This window comes from Artemia franciscana, chromosome 10, assembly GCF_032884065.1.
Source record: "Artemia franciscana chromosome 10, ASM3288406v1, whole genome shotgun sequence".
In the NCBI taxonomy this organism is placed as follows: Eukaryota; Metazoa; Arthropoda; class Branchiopoda; order Anostraca; family Artemiidae; genus Artemia; species Artemia franciscana.
In genome coordinates, this window is record NC_088872.1 from 43,461,769 (window position 1) to 43,483,554 (window position 21,786).

The following is a 21,786-nucleotide window of genomic DNA, read 5'->3' on the forward strand; positions in this document are numbered from 1 at the left end:
TTGGCTTTGGGCTCTATAGTCAAGCATGTATGTAAAAAAATTCTTGATGTTTCCTTGAAAAAATAAAATAAATAAAAGCCTTTTCATTTTGGTTTTCATGAAATTAAAAAAACAGCAGTAAGTCTCTCTTCAAGATTAACCTCACTAAGTCGTCTCTGAGCCGTTCATATCTAGCGGTTCAACCAGTTTCTTCAGAAATCGGCAGTCCCTCAAAAAAAAAAGACAAAAAAAGAGATAGACTTTTTGAAGAACAAACTGAACTTTTTGATGCAGGATTTTATCGGATTTGTTATTCAAGAATTTTTTAAAAGGTTAGGTTACGTTTGGTCAGTTTGTAGCTCACGATTTTCATGAGAGCGGGACAAAACCTTTCTAGAAAGAAAAAAGAAAAATATATGTTACTTATCTTTTTAACAGGTTTCTGGAATGTGTTTTTGAAGAATTTGGTTATGAAATAGCCAAACTATAGAATTAGATATTTTCCAGAATGATGATATAGTTTTAATGTTTGTCACGTAAGTTTGTGACGAACTAAATTGTCACAAAAATAACCACTGTAGTGCTTTGTTTAATCCAAAACATGTCTTACATGGCCTAAAAAATTTTAACAGAATAATGGATTTTAACTTATGCTATGTTTTGTCTTATTTATTTGTTATACTCGACTCCCTTAGATCCGTCAGAAATTTTTTTTTCTCTTTTTTTATTCTACGTTTCAGACAGTTTGTTATGTTTATTTTCCTTTTGTGATTAGAAAATTGCAGCAACATATCTCCTTAAACTTGTATGTCTATGAAAAACCTAGAAAAGATTCCTTATGTAGGTTCAAAAACTGATGTTACCGATAGCCTGATCCAGATCACGTACAGTGGAAACGACTAAATCAAATTAGACTTTTAATCTGATTTGAAATCCCCTGAGAGGAGAAAAAAATAGTTTGAGCCCTATATCAAAAATAGAATAGAAGGAAAAAAAAAACACATCTGTTTCTGGAATGATACGAACTAAGTTAATCCTCACCAAGACCAAAGGTCTAAAAATAATGAAGAATCGACAAATCGATAGCAGTATAAGAGCAGGCGGATTAGACTGTAATCCGGATCTGGCATGTACAAACTCCTAAAGAGGAAATTGCAATACAAATAAGAGGAAAATGGACATGGTAAATGTTTTGTCGTATAGGATTTTAAGAGTCAAAATTTGTAATGTATTATCAAGTGCTATCTTTTACGAACAGAGTGATTCGAGCCAGCATAATAATAATAATAATAAAAAGAAAGATGTTTCATTAGCACAATGAAAGAGACTGACGATAACCTTATAAACTAGAACCATACCTGCCTACAAGAGAGTGGGGATTTTCCCCCAATATTAGTCCATAACTTTCCCCTGCCCACAAAGAGAAAGAGGAAAATCTGAACCTGAATAGTTCTTTTTTTTGGGGGGGGGGTGGAGGGTCGAAATCCTTGACGAGGAAAATTTCTTGACCCCTCCTCGTAATATAAAAATATTGTCAATAAAAAATAATTCTAACAATGAGAATTTTGGAGGCAACTGTAAATTGCCACAGGCTACAATAAATTGTCTTGAAACATAGGCAAAATATGAATATGTGAAGCTTGTGCAATCCTGGAATCAATAGAGCTTATTGCGATTAATTTTTGTAGTTTTTTTCAGTCGAAAAGGCCTCTGTTGAAAGTGATTTCATGACATCACTTTCAACCAATCAGATCTTTTCCCCCGGCAAATCTTCAATAGTTAATTGTAATAAGCACTACTGAACACGGGTAACTTGCTTTGACGGGCCGTCCCAGATTTTACTTGAGTAAGACAATAAGAAATTTGGTTAATCTTTCTTGGGAGGTTGACAAAACAGCAGCTTCAGATAGGATAGGATTCTGCTGGGTGAACTGCTCGCCCGTTTATTAGCCTCAGTTAGACTTTCCGCCGTCACCAAGTTGCAGCAACAACATATAGAAAGAGACATGAAAACTGTAACCTAATCATTATCTAAACTTTCTTATTTGCAAATATGTATATTTTTGTTAATGATTGTTAAAAAAAAAATAACAAAGACATAACTATATACGGAGAAGACGAAAATAATCAAGCTATTATTTTGTAGACAATAGACTAGAACAGAGATAGTTTCAAAAACGATGTTGTAAAAACGAAAGAAATATATAAACAAGACTTTTTAATAGCCACTGCTTAATGATTTACAAAATGGCTTAAAACTTCACTATTCATCACTGGCTTTGGAAACTCTTAAATGACCGTAACATCTTTCAATAATTGCAAGTAGGCCTTCGCCATTTTCTTAGCTCTAGCAGGGACCTTCAATTCTTGCAAAATGGATCCTTATTTAGTAAAGACAGCACCATTGCCCGATGATTTGAATTCACCGTTGAATAATGACGTTAAATGTAGTTAAAAACAAACAATATAACTTTTTAATTGATATTTCTTTAATAATTCTAAAATCGTCTAAAATGAACGATTTTTCTTGTGATTTTGCTTCAATCGAACGGGAGCTCAGACCTTTCATTCCTCCAAATTTGGCCCTCTCATAGTAAATGCTTGAACCACCACTCTGGGATCGAAACTTGAGTCCCCAAAAACTAAGCCCAGGTGGGAAAATGCAACAGAGGTAGCGAAACGGTTAAAATTGTGACGCCATCCCATGCGGAGTGTTCTTAATTTTTTTTTCGGCGACAGGTTCCAAGACTTGAATAATCTATGGCCGTTCTGGCGTTTTCTACCCATCTTAACTTTCCTACCTGGAACCGTTATGCTGTTCTTTCATGGTGACCGCAGACAAACAAACCGAAACTTTTAATTATATAATTAAAGACTCTAGATTCGAATTCCCTAAAATACGGGTTCTTGTTAAAACTTGGCAACTGAATATCCACTGATTAAATGCGATTGTCAATTATTTCTAAAACGAATATAGTTCTGCTTTAAGCTTGATTACCTTATTAGGTTTCTTAGGAGAGTGAAGTTTAATACCGTTGGAAAAATTGGTATGTGCGGAACTATCTGCTTATTTTGATCACGTAATTGACGTTAGCTACTCTGAATTCAAGACGACGTCGAGTAATCCTATATTTGCTGTCTCTCAAGTCCCTTTGTCGCTTCTACTGCGGTATTGCGAATTTTTCTGACAGAAAAATCAATTGGCCAAGATAGATTTAAGAATCCAATTATACAGAAAAATGAATTCTTTATAGTATATTCCAATGGGACAGTTTTTATTTCAATGTGACATCATTTTCGTGGAGTTTTAGACTTTTTTTTTGGAATTCACGTATAATTTATATATATATATATATATATATATATATATATATATATATATATATATATTATATATATATATATATATATATATATATATATATATATATGTATAATATATATATATATATATATATATATATATATATATGTATATATATATATATATATATATATATATATATATATATATATATATATATATATATATATATATATATATATCTATATATATAAAAATAAGTTGTCTGTGTGTGGATCTGTGGATCAGGTGACGTCAAGTTTCGGCTGACGTCATGAAATTAGTTGCCATCATTTTTGCTTTGAAGGTGACGTCATTCAAGTTATATAAGACATATGTTCGCGTAGAATTCTATTAATGTTTAAGTTTACAATGACTGATGAAGATGCTCAAAGAGTCTATGCCAAAAAACTTGCTGCTGATAGAGAAAGTCAGAAAAGAAAGCGTGCCGAGGAATCACAAGAACAGCAAGAAAACAGGCTTGCGGCTAAAGAACGCAAAACCGCGCAGTTAGATGAAAATCCACCTGGACAGCGAGAGTCAAAACATATCAAAACTGAAAATGATAGCGATGATCATTGGGTTTGGGATTTTGACTTGGATAAGGTCATCAATGCCTACCAGATTTAAGTTAAAAAAACAAAGGTTCGTCGATATGTACTTCATAGTGACGCTGAAAAATAAAGAAGAAAAAGAAAAATGAAAAAAGAAAAAAGGTAAAAAACTAAAAAAAAAACTAAAAAGAAAAAACACTCAAAGAGAAATTACAGACCGGGACACAAATGGCGACCGAGACAGAGGGAATATAAGTGACGACCGGGAACCTCAAAGAGAAATTACAGACTGGGACACCTGGACACAAATCACGACCGGGACACAGGGAATATAAATGACGACCGGGACACAGGGACACAACTACAACGGGGACGCCGGGGGCACAGGCGGGATATATAAATGACGACCGGGACACAGGGATTGTTCGAATAGAAATTACAGACCGGGACACCCGGACACAAATGACGACCGGGACACCGGGACACAGGGAATATAAATGACGACCGGGACACTCAAAGAGAAATTACAAACTGGGACACCGGGACACAAATGACGACCGGGACACAGGGAATATAAATGACGACTGGGACACAGGGACACATCATTAGAATAATGAGGTATAGATCTGAATACGGATTGTTTTTCCCATGGACAATTATATGTTGCATGTTCAAGAGTCAGTAAACCTGACAATCTATTTATATGCACAGACAATGGGACAGCGAAGAATGTTGTATATTCGCATGTTTTACGTAGTCAAAAACATATATTTATATCTATCTCTATTCACAGGTGGGACACAGGGACACAACTACAATGGCACGTAAACAATATGGCGCGTAACGACTTACGCGCGCGGGGGGGCTTGGGGGGCGCAAAGCGCCCCACCAACTAGGTGTTGGGGTGGCGCGAAGCGCCACCCCAACAGCTAGTATATATATATATATATATATATATATATATATATATATATATATATATATATATATATATATATATATATATATATATATATATATAACCGCAGATTTCTTTGTCAATTGCTTTCATTTGGGATTTGTTTCGGACTAGATATATTCCCGTCTAAACGACGCAACCCATTTGTGATACCATTTTTCATGGTAGTCGGAGGGTGCTATCTTGAATAGTGCCATTGAAGAGTCCGAATTGCGCCATTGATGTTGTGAGAAGATACGGGCTTATGGAGAACAGATAAGGAGCGGGGAGAGAGAAAGAACGTTATACAATTGAAAACAGGATTTTTCTCTTTTTTTATTTCTTTTATATTTTTCTTTATATTTTTCTCTTTTTCTTATATTTGTATTTGTTCACTTTGATTATACGTAATTTTTCCTCCTCTAATATTGCCTGTGATGCTGGACAATATTTTAGACTACGAATGTAATAATTTATTCTCATATTTCATTAAACTTCTGTCACGTTCTATTGTCAACCTATTTCGTGCTGTAATGGAAAATCCATGGAGAAAGAGAGCGTATTCCTTTTTTGAATGAGGTTTATTAAAATACGAAAAGGAATGTACTGGTCATTCAATTTCGTCTAATGCCTCTTTATTTTCTTATCACGTCTTTAATAATTATCGAGGCTGGTGTACACGGGATTATTCTTTCATTGTCTCGTCTACGCTGAAGCGTTAATTATCAATACATTTCACTATTATTATTTTGTTATCGTCTTTATATTAAGAGGAGATAAAATTATTGTTGCCCTCTTAATCATACCAAAAGAAATGGAATAAAGTTAAACAAACAGAAATGAAAAACATGAAGAAAAAATCAATTTGTAAGTGATAGAAAAAGATCATACAAAATTAATTCAAACAGCACAAGTAAATAATCTCGAAAGGTAGAAAATGAAAAAAAAAAAAAAACGATTTAGATTCACATGAAACACATCGAACTTGAATTCTGTCGAAATCTAAACGGTCGGGAGAACAGTATTTTTATAAAGTAAAACTATTCTGGCGAAAAAGCGGCGAACTTAAGATAGATTTCTGGAAAAAATTTGTGTTTAATTTTTTCTCATTTATATGAATAATTTCTTTTTCTTCTCTTTTTGCTTTCTCCCTGCATTCCTGGCAAAAGAGCTTTGCGGGGGTACATCATTGTGTATTTGGTTTTTTATTAAAAATTATTTTTAAGTTTTTTATCATAAAAATAAATTACAAAAAATTTTTACGTAGTGATAGAACCCCGAAATAATCTTCAACTGCTCGGTTTTAGACTTTGAATCACAGAGTGGCGAAATAAGTAGTGAAAACTTAACAGCAACTTCAAATAATGACAAAACCCAAGGTCAATTGGGATTTCTCTTTCTAATTGCAGATGTTACAAGACACTAGAAATGATGGATAGAAACATATATTTTTTCTCTTTTTCATGCACCATAAACTATGAATAGTTGACAGTCACATTGACACATAAACAAGTCACGTAGATCACTTTCATTTTCAGTTTGTCCATATAAAATCCATATAATGAATCGTAAACTTATCATAAATAAGGGTATCATTTGGGGATGGCTAGTCTTTCATCCTAAGTAAATTATTCTGGTTGTGATGCCCGCCAAAACCTAGAAAGAACTGTAGCCCGCTGCCAAAAACTTAAAAAAGTGTTTTGAAAAAAAAGGTCAAGTGAGAAAGAATTACCACTTCAAGCTGATTCAGGATTATTTGATTAATTTTAGCCTAAAGGTAAAAGTTTGTTGTGAAATCAAATTTTTGCGGGAATTTTGAAAAATTGCCGGAAACTTCCCGAAAATGGTATAGAATCGATATGAAAACTCTGTAATGGGAATCACCGCAGTGGAGAATTCTTTACAGGAGAACTACAAACTCAAAACTACAGCTATGATGAAAATATTTTTTTTGCATAGGAAGCAGTGATGTCTCCTTTTTTTCTCTTTTTTTTTCTTTGTCGCTAGTGGGGTGCCGAAACATCATAGAAAGGTGTTTAAGATGTTGGCTGAGAGCTTATTTTTGTATCTAGTGCCTTTATAAATAACAAAAGATAAAATAAATCTGACAAAAACTGTATCTTCATATGCAAGATAATATAACACAGGTATCTTTTCATAAGGTAATATAAAACACGTGTTTTTTTTAAAGTTGCTTTTCTGAGGCATGGTATCACATTTGATTGGCTTTGTTACCTGATGCCCTGAAATGTCGTCATCCTCCTTGTACTGTAATTTAATTTTGATCATAGTTGCGACATCCGCTAAAACCGAGTAAAGAACGAACTCTAGCCCACAGAAACCAAAAATTTAAAAATCTGTTTGGAAAAAAAGCTGTTAGATGAAGAAGAATTGCCATTTGAAGCTGATTCAGAAATGGTAACTTTTATTTCGATTAATTTTAATGACAAAAGTTTATTGCGAGAACAATTTAACACGAATTTTGAAAAATAGCTGAAAATCCAAAAGACGATTTCGGACCGAAAGGAAAACTACATCTTTTGAATCACGATAGCAAAGTGTGAGCAAAATGAATGAACTTTTAGAGGTTTTGTGAGTTCAGGTGCTAGAATAGGTTTAAAAATTAATATTAAGAAGACCATGTCACTAAAGCTAGGAATAAGTGAAAATGAAAATGTGACGTTTGGTAATGAAAAGATTGATCAGGTGGGTAGGTTCACTTACATTGGTAGTATTATTGTGGGAGCAATGGAGATGTTAAAAGTAGAATAGCCAAGACTCAGGGTGTTTTTTCACAGTTAATAAAAGTTTGGAACAATAGGAAGATGAGTCTGCAAACCAAGATTAGTATTTGGAAGGTACAGTGATGACAGTTGTTAAATATGGCTCTGAAGCATGGGCGCTCCGAAAAGCGCATGATGATTTACTAGATGTTTTCCAGAGACATTGCCTACGAATTGTTCTTACCGGGCTGACTGACCGTATTTCAAAGAGTCGGCTGTAAGAAAAATATGGTTCAATCCCGCTTTCTAGGGCTATAATGAAAGAAAGGTTGAGATGACTAGGGCACGTTCTACGGATGAAGGATGACAGATTGCCGAAGAATGTCCTTTTTGGCCAACCGTCTAGGGCTAAACGGAAAGAGGTCGTCCTCGTCTCGGGTGGGAAGATGTCATAAAGAAAGATTTAAAAGGAAGTGGGAACTTCCTGGGAGGGTGTAAAGAGGGAGGCTTTGAGTAGATTGGGATGGAGAAGGCGCGTTCGTAGCTGTGTTGGCCTCAAGCGGCTTGGTGCTGCGGTGAGTTGTTAGTAGTAGTGGTAGTCAAGCCAATATATTTTACTTATTGTTCAAGCCAAGGGACTGTCAGTATCCTGTATAGTGTTTTTGGCCAAGGAAGTTCTAATGCTGTACTTTTTGTTTCGACTCGATACCATTTTTAGGGGGGTTTCAAGCTTTTTTCTTTGTTTAACTATCGGCGTGTCACGTTTTACTAGTTTGCACCTACCGCTGCAACCGCAATGTATATTTTCACTAGCTGGTCCTTGACTACTTGAAGTGCAAAAAATTGAAGGGATATGCCTATACATGATAACTTTCAACAGTCACATGAAAGAAAGGAAATTCCTGAGAGCTGTAGAAGAGAAAGTAGTAGTCTTTTATATAGTACTTGCATGGACCTATAGCTGTTAATGGACTCGGAATTTCAGACGGAATTTCGGGACTCAGAAAAACTGAAGGAATTTGTCGATCATTCACAGCTTTCCAATAGTCCCTTGTAAGAAATGAAGCTCCCGAGAGCTGTAGAAGAAGAAGTGGCATTCTTTTAAATAGTAACTGTAAAGACCTATTGCTGTTCCTTGACTGCTTGAAATTTGAAGAACTGAAAATATGTTTCAATGCATGACAGCTTTCGAACAGCCACTTGGAATAAAGGAAACTCTTGAGAGCTTTAGAAGAGGAAGCGGATGTGTTTTAAATAATATCTTTAAGGACCTATTGCTGTTCACGGACTGCTTAAAATGCGAAAAACTGAAGGAATATGCCAATGCTAGCAACTATAAGGAGCTTATATTTTCGAGATTTGTGCAGCCTACAGCCGTATGTGATTCTAGGATTATCATCCAAATCCCAGTTTCAATAGTTGAGTTGTTTATTCTGTGCGTGACGTACACAAAATCGTAGTGGAAACGCCACACCAAAAAGTCGGTGAGAAAAAATATCGCTTTTGTCCATCTATCTCCAGTCGACTCCTCAGGCATTTCTGCATGACGCCATTTCTACATTATTGGTGAAACCATTTGAGGCTTTTATAGCCGACAATAGTACGAATGGAATAAAGATAGCGGGTCAGTGAGAATAAAATCTTAATAACCATGACTACTTTCTTGTAGAGTGCCCCCAACCCAAAGTTTTAGTTACGTCATGCTGTTATAGGAGATATCTCCTGTTCTTTTAAAATAGTATATTCTACCTTATTCTCCTCTTTTTCAAATAATGAATGAAGTATTTGTGCTTGATAGTTGTTTTTTGTTGTTGTTTTTTAAATGGAAGAGTAGAAATATTACAAAAATATCATGCAAACAAAATGAGGTTCAAATTGTCAATAGATATTGTGAATTTGTCTTCTTCTTTTTGAAGTGTTCTGGCTGTTGGAATAACAGTGAACCTGAATGTAAAATATTCAATACACATGGTTTTGGCTACGGCTATTTTAATATATATTTATTAACGGCTATTTTAAATATTGATTAAATATTTATTACTATTTAATAATTAAAATATTTGTCTTTGAATAAAAAATTCAGTTCGGGGAAACATCTACCCTCCTTCCCAAGCAAAAGTTCTTAAATATATACATATGCGGCATATAAAAAGTGTTGTACAAATTTACTTCGACCCTTGACTATTCATGTCTTTCAGTCATGCGTTGTTGCTGTTGTAGTACCAGACGTGAGCACCGTGAAAAGGTGGGCTCAAGGGCAAGGGATTGAAGGAACACTGTCAGATCTCTGCGCCAATCCACAAATCAAAAAGCTTATTCTAGATGATATCCTGGACATTGGGAAGAGGAAAGGATTGAAGTCGTTTGAACAGGTAACTACAACTCTGTTGGCAATGGTTGCATTTTAGTCCTTGTATTAACTAGTCGTACTTTGCTCTAATTCTTCGCAGTACCAAGAAACGTGCTTTTTTTTTAGATAGTGTGACAAAACCAATGAAGAAATCTACTAGTATTTATTTACTTCGGTGAACTCAGATGAATTTACACATTGATTACATGCTTTAGCTTCTTTCCCAATTGTCTTATCTTTTTTTTAATTATATTCCTTTTTTTATAGTTCCTTTTTTATTTTAATACTAACAACTACTAAAACAAAATACAGGGTGACGAAAGCAAGAACAAAGTATCCGATTAAGCTTTGCAGCTCATGGGTCGTTGTTGTATGAACATGTAGTTTGTTTTTACGTTTGGAAAATATTATGATAAAACTTAATATCCTATATAAAATTAGAAGATTGATTGTCGGAATGTTTTGACATCTTCCTGTGTATATTCTATTTTTATCCTTGGAAATACCAGACAATTTTTTTTTTTAGCTGCCAATATGATTCTTCAAATATGTAGCTTTCGAAAAAAGGAAAGTTTTTTTGGGAGCTAAAATGAACAAAAATTAATTCCTCACATCACATGTGACAAAAATCAATAAAACTATGTCAAACAAACCGACATGTCACATTGTATATACTTGAGGATTTTTCTGTTCCTAAAGCGACGCCCTATTTTTAGTGTAAGTTTTGTGTTTTCAGTAAAGCGCTAGTTTTGAAATTCTAAAAATATAGGAAAATATCAAGAGTCTATTTATTTGTTAGTTTATTTATGATCTGATAATAGGAGACTTTTGTGATGAAAATGCCAAAATATGATTTTCTCAGGTTTTCAAAATGGAGGGATGAAAACTTCCCTCAGACGGTTTTTAATCGTGCTCATTCCAATGGTGCAGTTTTTATTTTGATGTACGGCAATTTTCAAGCAGTTTCAAGCTGTAATTTAGAATTCCTGAAAATTTGTTTGTGCAATAAACTTTTACGAGTAATATAAGCATGAATAATAGCTACCATTTAATAAACCAACTTCAAGTGGAGGATTTTTTCACTGAACAGTTTTTCAAAACGCGTTCTCAAACTCTTGGTTTGTATGACTGTGGTTCGCTCTGTATTAGGTTGCAGCTGCTACTGCAACTATGATTTTTCTTCCCATGCCTTTAGACATCATTGTATTGATTCCACTCAAAATCCCCGTTAAAAATTTATCAGTTGGAAGACATCGACTAAAAGCTTTTTCATTGATTTTGTTTTATGTCCTGTAAGATCCTCTATCGATTTCTTTTTATTTTTTTTTGTGATATACGCGTTAAATTCAGATTACGTTCAATTGATTAAATCTTAATTAATGCTTTTAATTTCAAATTAGTAAAGTGAAATTAAACCTGATGCCTTTATTAAACTTCTTATTATTCTACTATTATTAAATTTAATATGAATCTTATTATTGCCTAACAGGAATATCCACTATTATTCAATCTGTTTTAGTCAAATTTCCGATTATTGTAAAGCATAAGAGTCTTATTTTAATGTTAGTTCCGATTTTCAATAAAAATCAGGTACCCTTTAATGCAATGGTACCAAGGCCGTGCCAACTCTGACGGGACTTCCTTTTGCTTTCGTTTGTCCAGTTCATGCATTTGGTTTTAAAGAGATGTTAATGATAAAGAGAGGCAATACATCGTAAATAGCCATTTTTTTCATACGCATAACTCATTAAAAAAACCATATTGCAAATTTTAATTCTTTATGCCCAATTTTATTTCAGGTTTTTCATTATATTAAAAATAAGTCATTCTTAAAAGTGAAGTGGCTTTTGTTTACAGATCTTTCCTTAACATTATTATATTCTTGTTGCCATCTGACAATTAATCTGTTTGAAAATTGGTCTGAGAAATTATCTTCATTCTTATTAAACAATTAACCGATTTTTTTTAACAATTAACTATTATTTACATTGTCTTAACTTTAAGCCCTTATGTATACGATCGTTTAAATATCTTTGTTATCGGTTTTTATGTTATTTTTATAATATTCTACATTATTTCAAGCCCATAACCCAAAGTCGAATTTTGTGGAACAATACTTAAAAGGAATGCTTCCTTTCGCCCCCTCTCTCTCTTCCTCCTTTTGTATCTCCCTCTCACTCTTGCACTTTCGTCCCTGCCCGTATCACTTCCTCCCTTACTCCCCCCTTCATCGTACTCTCCTCTACTTCATCTACTTGTTACAACACTAAACTAAATTGGTCGCCCTACTCTGCCTGATTTTGAGGTTCCGTTTTTCTTCTTTTTTTTCTGAAAACCTAATTATTAGTGAATTCTTTATTTTGCCTGTAAATCCTAGATTTTACCGGAACACGAGTGTAGCTGTGCGGAAAAGTTAGAGAATGTTTAACTTTTTCTATACTAGACTGTTTTAATATCGTTTCATTATTTGTAGACATTTTCCTGCTTACATGATTAAAAGACATGAGCAGCCAGTAACAAATTTGTTTGCACACGTATACTTCGTCGATTTCCTGCCTTAGGATGTTTCGATTGATAAAAATCTGTTTGATAAAAATTTGTTTGAACATTCAATCAAAATGGAATTGCAATAAACCTGGAATGTGAACGTACTGAAATTTTTTCTGTTCAATAAAAACAGTTTGCTCGTGGTGTAGCAAAGTCATCGATAAAATCATTGCTCCTCTCGTTCTTTTGCCAATATGTGCCGAGAAAATATATTAAACATATAAATATTTAATTTTCTTACACATAGAGGAGGGGTAGGGAAGGTCATGGGATGAGTTGTAGAGAAGAATGTGGCAGATGCTGAACCAATTAAAGGAGGGAGGTTGTTGACAATAGAAGTAACTATAAAGGTATAATTGCTCAAATATTTGTTATGGGCTCGGGGTTAAGTTGTAAAATATAGAACTTATCAATATTTGGGCTTTTACAGTATTTTGCACAGGATAAGAAGATTTTTCTATAGAATGGAGGGTTAGCTTCGTATTTCTTCTTCTTCTTTTGTCTCCAGTAAACTTTATAAAACTACGCTCTATCCTTTTAGTGAAGCTCAAATTTATTAGTTTAAATAAAAACAATATTAAACACTGAAAAGTAAAAAGCACAAAACAGGTACCTACAATGACTCTGTCATCATTATAAAAATCTAAGTCAATCACAAACTTTATGAAACCCAACACCGCTTACAGGAAAGAAGAAAGGCTTCTTTCATCACCAAAAAGTCTAATCAATCTTAGCTAAGTCATGTTGTTGCCTTGATATTTCGCCTGATTAACATTAATTATCAATTTGTCTTCCGTACGTTTCTATTTGATCAGTCAAGCGCTGGTGTGACCTAGTTGATAGGAAAAGTCATCCATTATCTGTAGACGAGGTTCGAACGTGATGTCTTACTGACTAGTGGATATGCTATGCTACTCCTCCTGGGAGTATTTCTTACGTGAAAACTAATAATCATTTCTAAAAATAGGGGAAAAATGTGATAATATTCCCTTTAGCCAGCTCTCTTATAAATGACAGAATAGCTTCTTTGTCGAAGTAATGACGATGAGAACATAATCTCGTCTAGTTTCTTCAGACTTATATACTAGATTCGAGCTCTTTTTTTAAGACGAGGTAGAATTACGGTGTAGTCAACAGTGGTCGAATTTTCTTGGATTTATTTAAAAAACGTTTGCATTTGTTTTAGAAATAAAACAGCCAGTACATAAGTCGCGTGAATAAGTGGAAATAAGGGTTGCCACCCGGTGAAACAAGAATCACTAGAATTTTGTGATATTTTTGTTGATTTAGTGATTTTATCTTTAGGCAATTTAAAAAACTACAAGAAATATTGATAGATCATTATGGGTGGTAACCCTGGCTGAAACATCGGAACTTACTAAAAAGCGAAAACCAAATCGTTTAAAGCAAAACAAAGTAATTCACATTTACGAACATTAGCAATTAAGATTCCCAGATTCTTGCAACTTTTCCCGCGTCTTCTTTTATTTCCTGTATATTTTGCCTTTTTTGTGAGTTTTAAGACCTTAATCTTTCCTCCTTTCTGGAGATAAATTCATGCTGACTTTTTTTTTCATAATTTCGACTTTCTAATATTTTACTTATTCATTGTATTTATTTCATTGAGTATCAGACTACAAAACATAATAAGGATGGAACATAAATGACAGGAAAAACAAAGGAACATAATTTTTGTTCTGTCTTGAAATTTTTTTACTTAAGTCATGACAAAAATATTATGAGAGCCGTTTTGAGTGATATGTCTAATTATGATTGCTCCTTCGTTCACTGACTAACTGTGTTGGTCCGGTGCCCTATTTCAATGCTAAAAATTTTAATGTTTTATTACCTCATTTTATTTATTTAAGTGGAAACTGTCTGCAAAACATAGTTAGGACGGAGCATAAATGATAGAAAAAACATAAGAAAGAAAAAAAAATAAAGTAAAATATGTATGACATCCGTATTGACCCGCACTTCTAAGCATGATTGGTCTTTCGTTCGTTAATTAACGACGGTACTCGACAACAAAGGTCCTTGTGTTGGCCCAGTGGCCGCAGGGATTGAACCCTGGACAAAGATCAGTCAAGTAGTTTCCCGCAAGACTGTTGTATTAAGTATTCTGATTGTGATAAAAGAGGTATAAGGGTGGCTCATTATTCTTTTCATAGTAAAAATAAAAGAAGATCTGGCAATAAGTAAATTGTTTGCTTGTCACTTTTTCTCCATTCTGAGCAATTTTAGTAATAATAGTGTGAGTATATATTTTAATAAAAAAATTTTCGTTTTATTTAGGTGAAGGATATTCATTTGCATCCGGACTTGTTTTCAGTGCAGAACGGCCTTCTTACACCAACTTTGAAGTCAAAGAGGCCCCAGCTAAAACAATATTTTAAGCCTCAGATAGATGATATGTATAAGAACTTAGATTAATTTCAACGTTTTAGTAGATTATTTTTTAATTGTTATTTATTTTATATGCTTAGAATATTTGCTTAGGATTGTTAAAAACCGAATTTCTTTTACTTAGTATCCAGATTTAATTGTCTTAAAGCTGGTGTTCTCTAAATAAGAATCTTATAACTTGTGTCATAACTGAATAATATTTATTCGTTTATTTAGCTCTTGATATCGAAAAAATGCGAGGGTCCTCTAGAAAGTGAGGAATATTTTTGCATTAAAATTTATAAATTTTTCGTTTAGTTTTTTTTTAACAAAAATCCAAAAAAAGAGAAAAAAATCTGCAATAAATCTATATATAATTAAAAGAAATTACTTCCGTTTACTTTTCGATGCTCCAATGCATATCTGTGATTTTGGGATGGCACAGAGAAATAAAAAATCTAAATCAGTTATTCAGCGTCCAAAGGGTTTAGCTCCTTTTCCACAAAATATCCCAACAGACTCAAACATTTCACAAGACATACCACCAGGTTTTTCATTCCATCGTTACACGACCATCCGCGATCTATCAATCTGTCGGGCCGACATAAAAAAAAATGGAGCGTATATACACGAAGGTTTGGTTTGCCCCTTTCCCCTCAAAACAAAATTGTACACACCTCCCCCTGAAAAATAGCCTTTCCTCACAGTTTCAATTCAATACTGTAATTTTATATTCAATACTATGTATACAATTGGTCATATTTCTTAAATCAAATATTTCTAAAAACTTTAACCTTCAGTTATTAAAGTGAAGCCGTAAAATGTATCCCCGCTTGTGAGCACCCAGATACCAGCATCCATCGTCCAGAGCATTCTTAAGCATAATATAAATTAAGATAATTTAGTTTAAATTATATCAAATTAAATGTCCCCCTTTTTGATATGTCTTGACTTTAAGCTTAACTTTCATAATCGTATATCCTTTCAAGTTAAAATCTCAAAAGGCGAAAAACGTTTTTAGCTAATCTTAGTTTTCTTATAAATTTTAAAGGTGATTATTTTCCTTGCTTTTTGGAGGAACTTTATAATTCTTCTAGGATTAAATTCGGTTTTTATCAATATCCTAGTGAATGGTGAAGCTATTAAGCAATTTAACGTTAAAGTAGCTAATGATCTCTTTTTTGTTGGGCTGATTTGTATTTCAAATGTGTCCGATATACTTTTAAAATGAATCTCCACTAGAAGAAGTAGAATTAGATTAACTATTAAAATTTCAAGCATCAGTCTATTTTTTAATCATGGCAACCGTTTTTTTTCTTTTCTTTTTTAATAACCGCAAATGAGGGGCTTCTTTTTAACCGAGCTTTAATTTTTTCAATGTATGTATTAAATACTGAATAATAATGGTGCTTTTAACATGGAATTCTAATTGATTGTAAAGGCAGAAATTTCACTAAAAGCATATTTTCGTAAGTTGTTTATGGACTACTAAACAATACATCAAGCAATAAAACAATGTATTTCTAAAAGTCTTTCTATGTTTTGTTTTGAATATGTAGGTTTTGAAATGAACATAATCATTTTATTTTTAAAATAAGGCCTCAAAACGAGATCTTGCTTGAAAAGCGAATTCTGAAACTAAAGAAAAATTAATTTTCTATTCTGCCATTCTTCGCTATGTTCTAAGATTTCCAAGGCAATTCACAGAGGAACAAGGGAGCCATTGTATTTCTTTGGAATAAACAATTGAGTGGGCTAAGTAAGGAATTTCTGCTATGAATCTGTTCAGCAATTTTATGAAAGCCATTTCAGTGGTTTTAGCGATCTCGTTAGAGGCATTTTTAATAGTTATTAATCCTCATTTACGGCGGCTATTAGTTTCATGGAAAATGTTGAAATATATATATATATATATATATATATATATATATATATATATATATATATATATATATATATATATATATATATATATATATATATATATATATATATATATATATATATATATATATATATATATATATATATATATATATATATATATATATATGTATTCACTTGTTTATTTAATGTAAACGAAGTTGTGGATTCTGTTCAGAATCTCATTTTTACTTGTTAATTTTTTCATATTTGTTCCTGTGAATTTGTATCTTCTCCAGGGCGGTATCCAGGATTTTTGTTCTAGGTGGGGTTAGAAACGCATCAGAAAATTGTTTTATGAATTTTTTGTTAAGTTTTTATTAGTCAGATGAACTTTTCGGGGGGTGGAAGGCTCAAACCCCTTGCCCCCTGGATACGGCCTTGGTCTTTTGGTCTTAGCTTGCCCTTTTTCATAACTTCGTTTTTTAGTTTATCACATTGTGTAAGTTCAACAGGCAGAATTTATAATTTCGTTGTCGTTTGAATATATTCAGGTACACAAAACTTGTCTTCCTCTTTTAATGCTGTCTTGGACTTGCCACATAGTTCAATATAATGGGAATTGTGTTGAAGCTCACCTTACTTTTAGATTCTGAGGGTTAAACATAGCTTTAAAAACGGATTATCAGGCTTTTTGACATTATCAAAAGGTCGCCAACCGAGAAGACGAAAACTTTACTATACTGAAATTGGCGAGTTATTCGAGATAGCTTGTATGAAGTTGACATTGTCAGGATTTGGAAGGTGCAACTATGGTTGCCTTTCTTTGAGATTTTTTATGGTCAAATTTGCTATCGGAGGTTTTCACTGCGAATGGGATTGGCTCCATTCAGGGATCAGAGATTATCTCTTAGTGATCCACCTACTGATCAGAGGGTTACCATATTTCGGTGATTTTGACCTCACCCCTCTATCTGTTAAGATAATGGCAATCTTTATACGTTCTATAATTTTTTTAATTGACAAACAGGGGCCAGAAGTCTTTCTTCGTCAAATACGGTAGCACTTTAAAGCTAATCGAAGATTTGTTATGTAATGACGATTAATTGCGAAATAGAATAGATATAATATGGTTTTCCTACTGGTTTTTGTGCGTGTAGATATCAACTGCAATAACTCGTTTTAGTATTCTCTTATGGAGGGGTTTTATGCTATGGCCTTTATAAAATTCCTCCAACTACGAGGGATGTTATTTATGTCTGGATTATCAGTTGGCATTTTGTTTTCGGTTTTATTAAGAAAAAAAGTTGATGAGGTTCCTAGGGACAAGGTTGAGCCCAGGGGTGGGTGAGGGAGGGGCGTGGGTGGAGTTTGAACCCTCCCCCCTAAAAAGTTTCATCCGAAGCGTAAAAACGTAAAAAATGCTTCTATACTTTTTTTGGCGTTTTTAAGGTTTTTTGTAACCTCAAACATCTTTGATATGATCTAATCTAACATTCTTTGATGAACAATTGTATCTTAAAGATTGCCAATTTTAGAAGAAACGATCATGGTAATATCAACTAACGGGATATCATCTGACCGGTGGGTCTCCTTTATTGAATTATAAAATAATGGAGTTACAAAATAATTCTTTAAAAACGTGTCAAAATTCGTTCATATGCGTTTTTGTTACGTTTTTGAGTCAGACAAACATTTCGCGGGGGGTAGTCAAAGCCCTTAACCCCCTCCCTTCTGGATAAGGCCTGGTATGCCAGACTAATGCTCTAGACGTTAAAATGATGTACAAATATGCAACAATTCTAAACAGTAGACATGAAACTGCGTTGCATGGATCTCTCTATAATTTTATAGATTCTACTGTCGTTGGGAGGATGTTCACATAATCATAGATCTTGGCCAATAAAGCAACACTTAGAAAAGATGACCGTTAAGTCAGTAAATTGAATGCCTGTCTTCTATTCCCTCCCCTCTAAAAAAATACTGACGGTTCAGACTCATGTTTTTGCTTAAGGAAAGAAAATATTTCCCTCTCGTTGTTGGATGTACAATAATTGAAAAATAAATATTAGTTTGTTTTTTCACAAAGCTTAAGTTCATGATTTGATTTTGGCCGAAATATTCAAATATCCTATTTCATTTAAGGAAATAATTCAATCAAGAAGAATTTTTCCGATCTCGAAAAGCAGATTGTGACTGCCAGCGGCCTAAGAATAAATATTCTCATTTCTAGCCTTTTGAATGGTGAGCCAATATTCCTTTAATTCAATATTTTAGAGTTAAGGTTTCTGAATCAAAAAGTTGCTGTTTAGCTGTTTCTGGTTAACTAGTGCTTCTTCACAGTGATCTGGTACCTCAAGTAGGTTCCTATCGGCATCAAGTTGGCTAAGATTTGCTTTAACCGGGCATTGACATTAAAAGTAGCTACCATAATGTTACTTTATTCTGAAATCATGGCTAAAAGTTTGGTTGCCGCTAGACTTTTAATTTTATTGCTTTGTTGAGGAAACATATATCTTCTGCTGCCATAATGTTACTATGTTTTGAAATAATGGCTAAAAGTTTGGTTGCCGCTAGACTACTAATTTTATTGATTTGTTGAGAACAGAAAAATGTTCTGCTACCATAATGTTACTGTGTTTTAAATCACGGCTAAAAAATTTTTGTCGCTAGACTTCTAATTTTATTGCTTTTTTGAGAACATATATCACCTCTGAAATAATTCCCCTCTACGTCACGTCCAGTGAAAAGTAAATGCAAAAGATAGGTTTATATAGAGTAGGAGGCAATTAGGAGGGAGCTAATTACTGGGAGGAGTTACTTCAGGGCAATGTCGAGGACCAGTGGGAGAAATTCCTGACAGCTGTCACCGAGATTCAGAGTAGAAGCACTACAGAAAGGCTGGTTCCCGTACCGAAGACATTACCGTATATTACCCCTAGCATTAAAAGACAAAGAAATCGGAAACTGTTCCAGTGGAAAAAAAGATAAGCCTGGTCACTATGAAAAGTACATCCAAGCTCGGAACAGACTACGAAACTTAGCTAAACAACTGTACCAAAATTTCGAGTTTAGACTGACCAGTGAATGCAAGAATAACCAAAAAAAGTTTTGGAATTGTTTGTCCAGTAAAGATCACGCGCGCCGTGTTAAACGCCTCACTACTGATGATGAAGGAGAAGTGACTGACACCTAGGAACTATCAAACTTACGAAACAACCAGTTCGCTTCCGTCTTCACAACACAACTAGATAGTGAGCCTACACCCCTCCTAAATACAACATACCGTCTCCCATGAACACGGTTTGATGTCACTTTACCTATGGTGGAAAAGAGGCTAAAAAACCTCACTGCAAACAAATCAGTCGGTCCCGACGGAATCCACCAGAAGTGGCTCAAAGAAACAGCCATCGAGATTTCCTCTGCTTTTTACCATCTGTTTCAGTTTTTCTCGACAGCAGAGTTGTTTCCTCATAATAGAAGACTGCTTAAATTGCACCTATATTTAAAAAGAGGGACTGATCTAAAGCTGAAAACTACAGATCTATAAGCCTGACGTCTGCTGTCGCTAAGGTTTTAGAGAAAAGTGTCAGCGACACACTTCTCAAGTCCCTTAATAACATGGTTTTCTTCCCGGGAAGTCAGACGAAACCAACCTACCCGAAACTTACGAGCTGATTACTCAGCTTCTTGACAGAGGATATCCTTTCGACCTATTTCTACTAGACATTGCCAGAGCCTTCGACAAAGTCCCTCATAGTCGTTTGCGCTCCAAACTTACAGCCGTGGGCATTAACAAAGAGTTAGTCGGCTGGCTAATGGAATTCCTTGGCGGCAGAACGCAAAAGGTTCGGCTCTTTACCATAGACAGAGGGAAGGTCTGTTCAACACCTTGCCAAGTTCTGAGCGGTGTCCCTGAAGGAACTGTCCTGGGACCGACCTTATTCCTCATCTACATCAGTGACCTGCTAGCTGAAACAAAAAACAACCTGACTCTTTACACCGACGCTTCCAAGCTATTTGGTACCGTGGACAACAGTAGCATACAAGTCAATCTCAACCAAATTCAAGCATGGGCAGATGGGTGGCATCTGTCCTTCAACATCGTGTCACTCTTCATTCCGAGTGTAGTAATCCGCAGCACCAGTACACCATATACGACAGCAAAACATCATCGACAGTCTTGCTTCCTACTTCTAGTAGTGGTGTAGACCTAAGAGTCCTGTTGGATGACAGTTTAAAATTCAGCGAGCGCACTGCCCAGCCAGTTTCGAAAGCAAACGCAAATTTGGGACTCCTGAAAAGAACCGTCAGTAATCGATCCTCTACAGTTTTTCTGAAACTATACAAAGCTCTGGTCAGGCCAATCCTGGATTTCGGAATGTGTCTTACTGGTCCCTTCTAAAAGAGCAGCATCCAGCTCGTTGAAGGCGTCCAAAGAAGAGCCACCAAATGCATTGACGGCTTATGCAGTCGGCCCTACTGCAGTAGATTACAATCTGCTAACCTCCCAACATTTGTTTTTCGGCGTAGGCGTAACAATATTATGCTCACCTACACATCAAGCAGACCAGAAGCTGTTCACTTTCTCTCCCCACCAAAGACAAACACGAGGATTTTCCAAAAAGCTGTTTAAATCCACCTCTAACACCAAGGTCCGACTAGATTTTTTCAGCCAGCCAGTGGTGAACGATTGGAACCAACTAAGCCAAGAGACAGTCTCTGCAGCCTCGCCTGAGGAATTCAAAAAGTGGCTCGACAAGGAGCGGGCGGCCAAACCATGGAGGTTCTAGTGAGAAGATTCCCTCCCAGCCCTCACTGTCATAGCATTCTTGGAAGATAATAGAGAGTCAGTTTTGAGGATGATGCGGCTTGTCATACCCCAACGATCTCACACACTCAATCCGAAGATGCTGTTGTGCGGCGGTACTAACTCAAAATCGCTGGAGAATTGTTCTTGAACCATACCTACCATGTGATCATCGTTACCAAGTGGGCTTAAATTGTAGCACTCTCTAGTCTCAATGGTTGGTCGCTTAACCTTAGCACAGGGACCAGATCTATCGCCATCATCAACTACGGAGCTTCACAGTTCTTGCAACTAA

General features: G+C 34.7%; 1 protein-coding gene across 4 annotated transcripts in view; it reads left to right on the forward strand.

Annotated features, from left to right (window-relative positions):
- LOC136032219 (long-chain-fatty-acid--CoA ligase 1-like) overlaps positions 1 to 16,347 on the forward strand; it is a 139,715-nt gene extending 123,368 nt beyond the window's left edge. For 3 of the 4 annotated variants that reach the window (XM_065712432.1, XM_065712433.1, XM_065712435.1), the window contains 2 exons: positions 9,735 to 9,908; positions 14,729 to 16,347. In XM_065712432.1, the coding sequence (XP_065568504.1) occupies positions 9,735 to 9,908; positions 14,729 to 14,866 (312 nt within the window). In that variant the 3' untranslated portion in view covers positions 14,867 to 16,347. The remainder of the gene's footprint in view (positions 1 to 9,734; positions 9,909 to 14,728) is intronic. The other variant, XM_065712434.1, reaches the window with a different exon arrangement.
- The last annotated feature ends 5,439 nt before the right edge of the window (positions 16,348 to 21,786 follow it).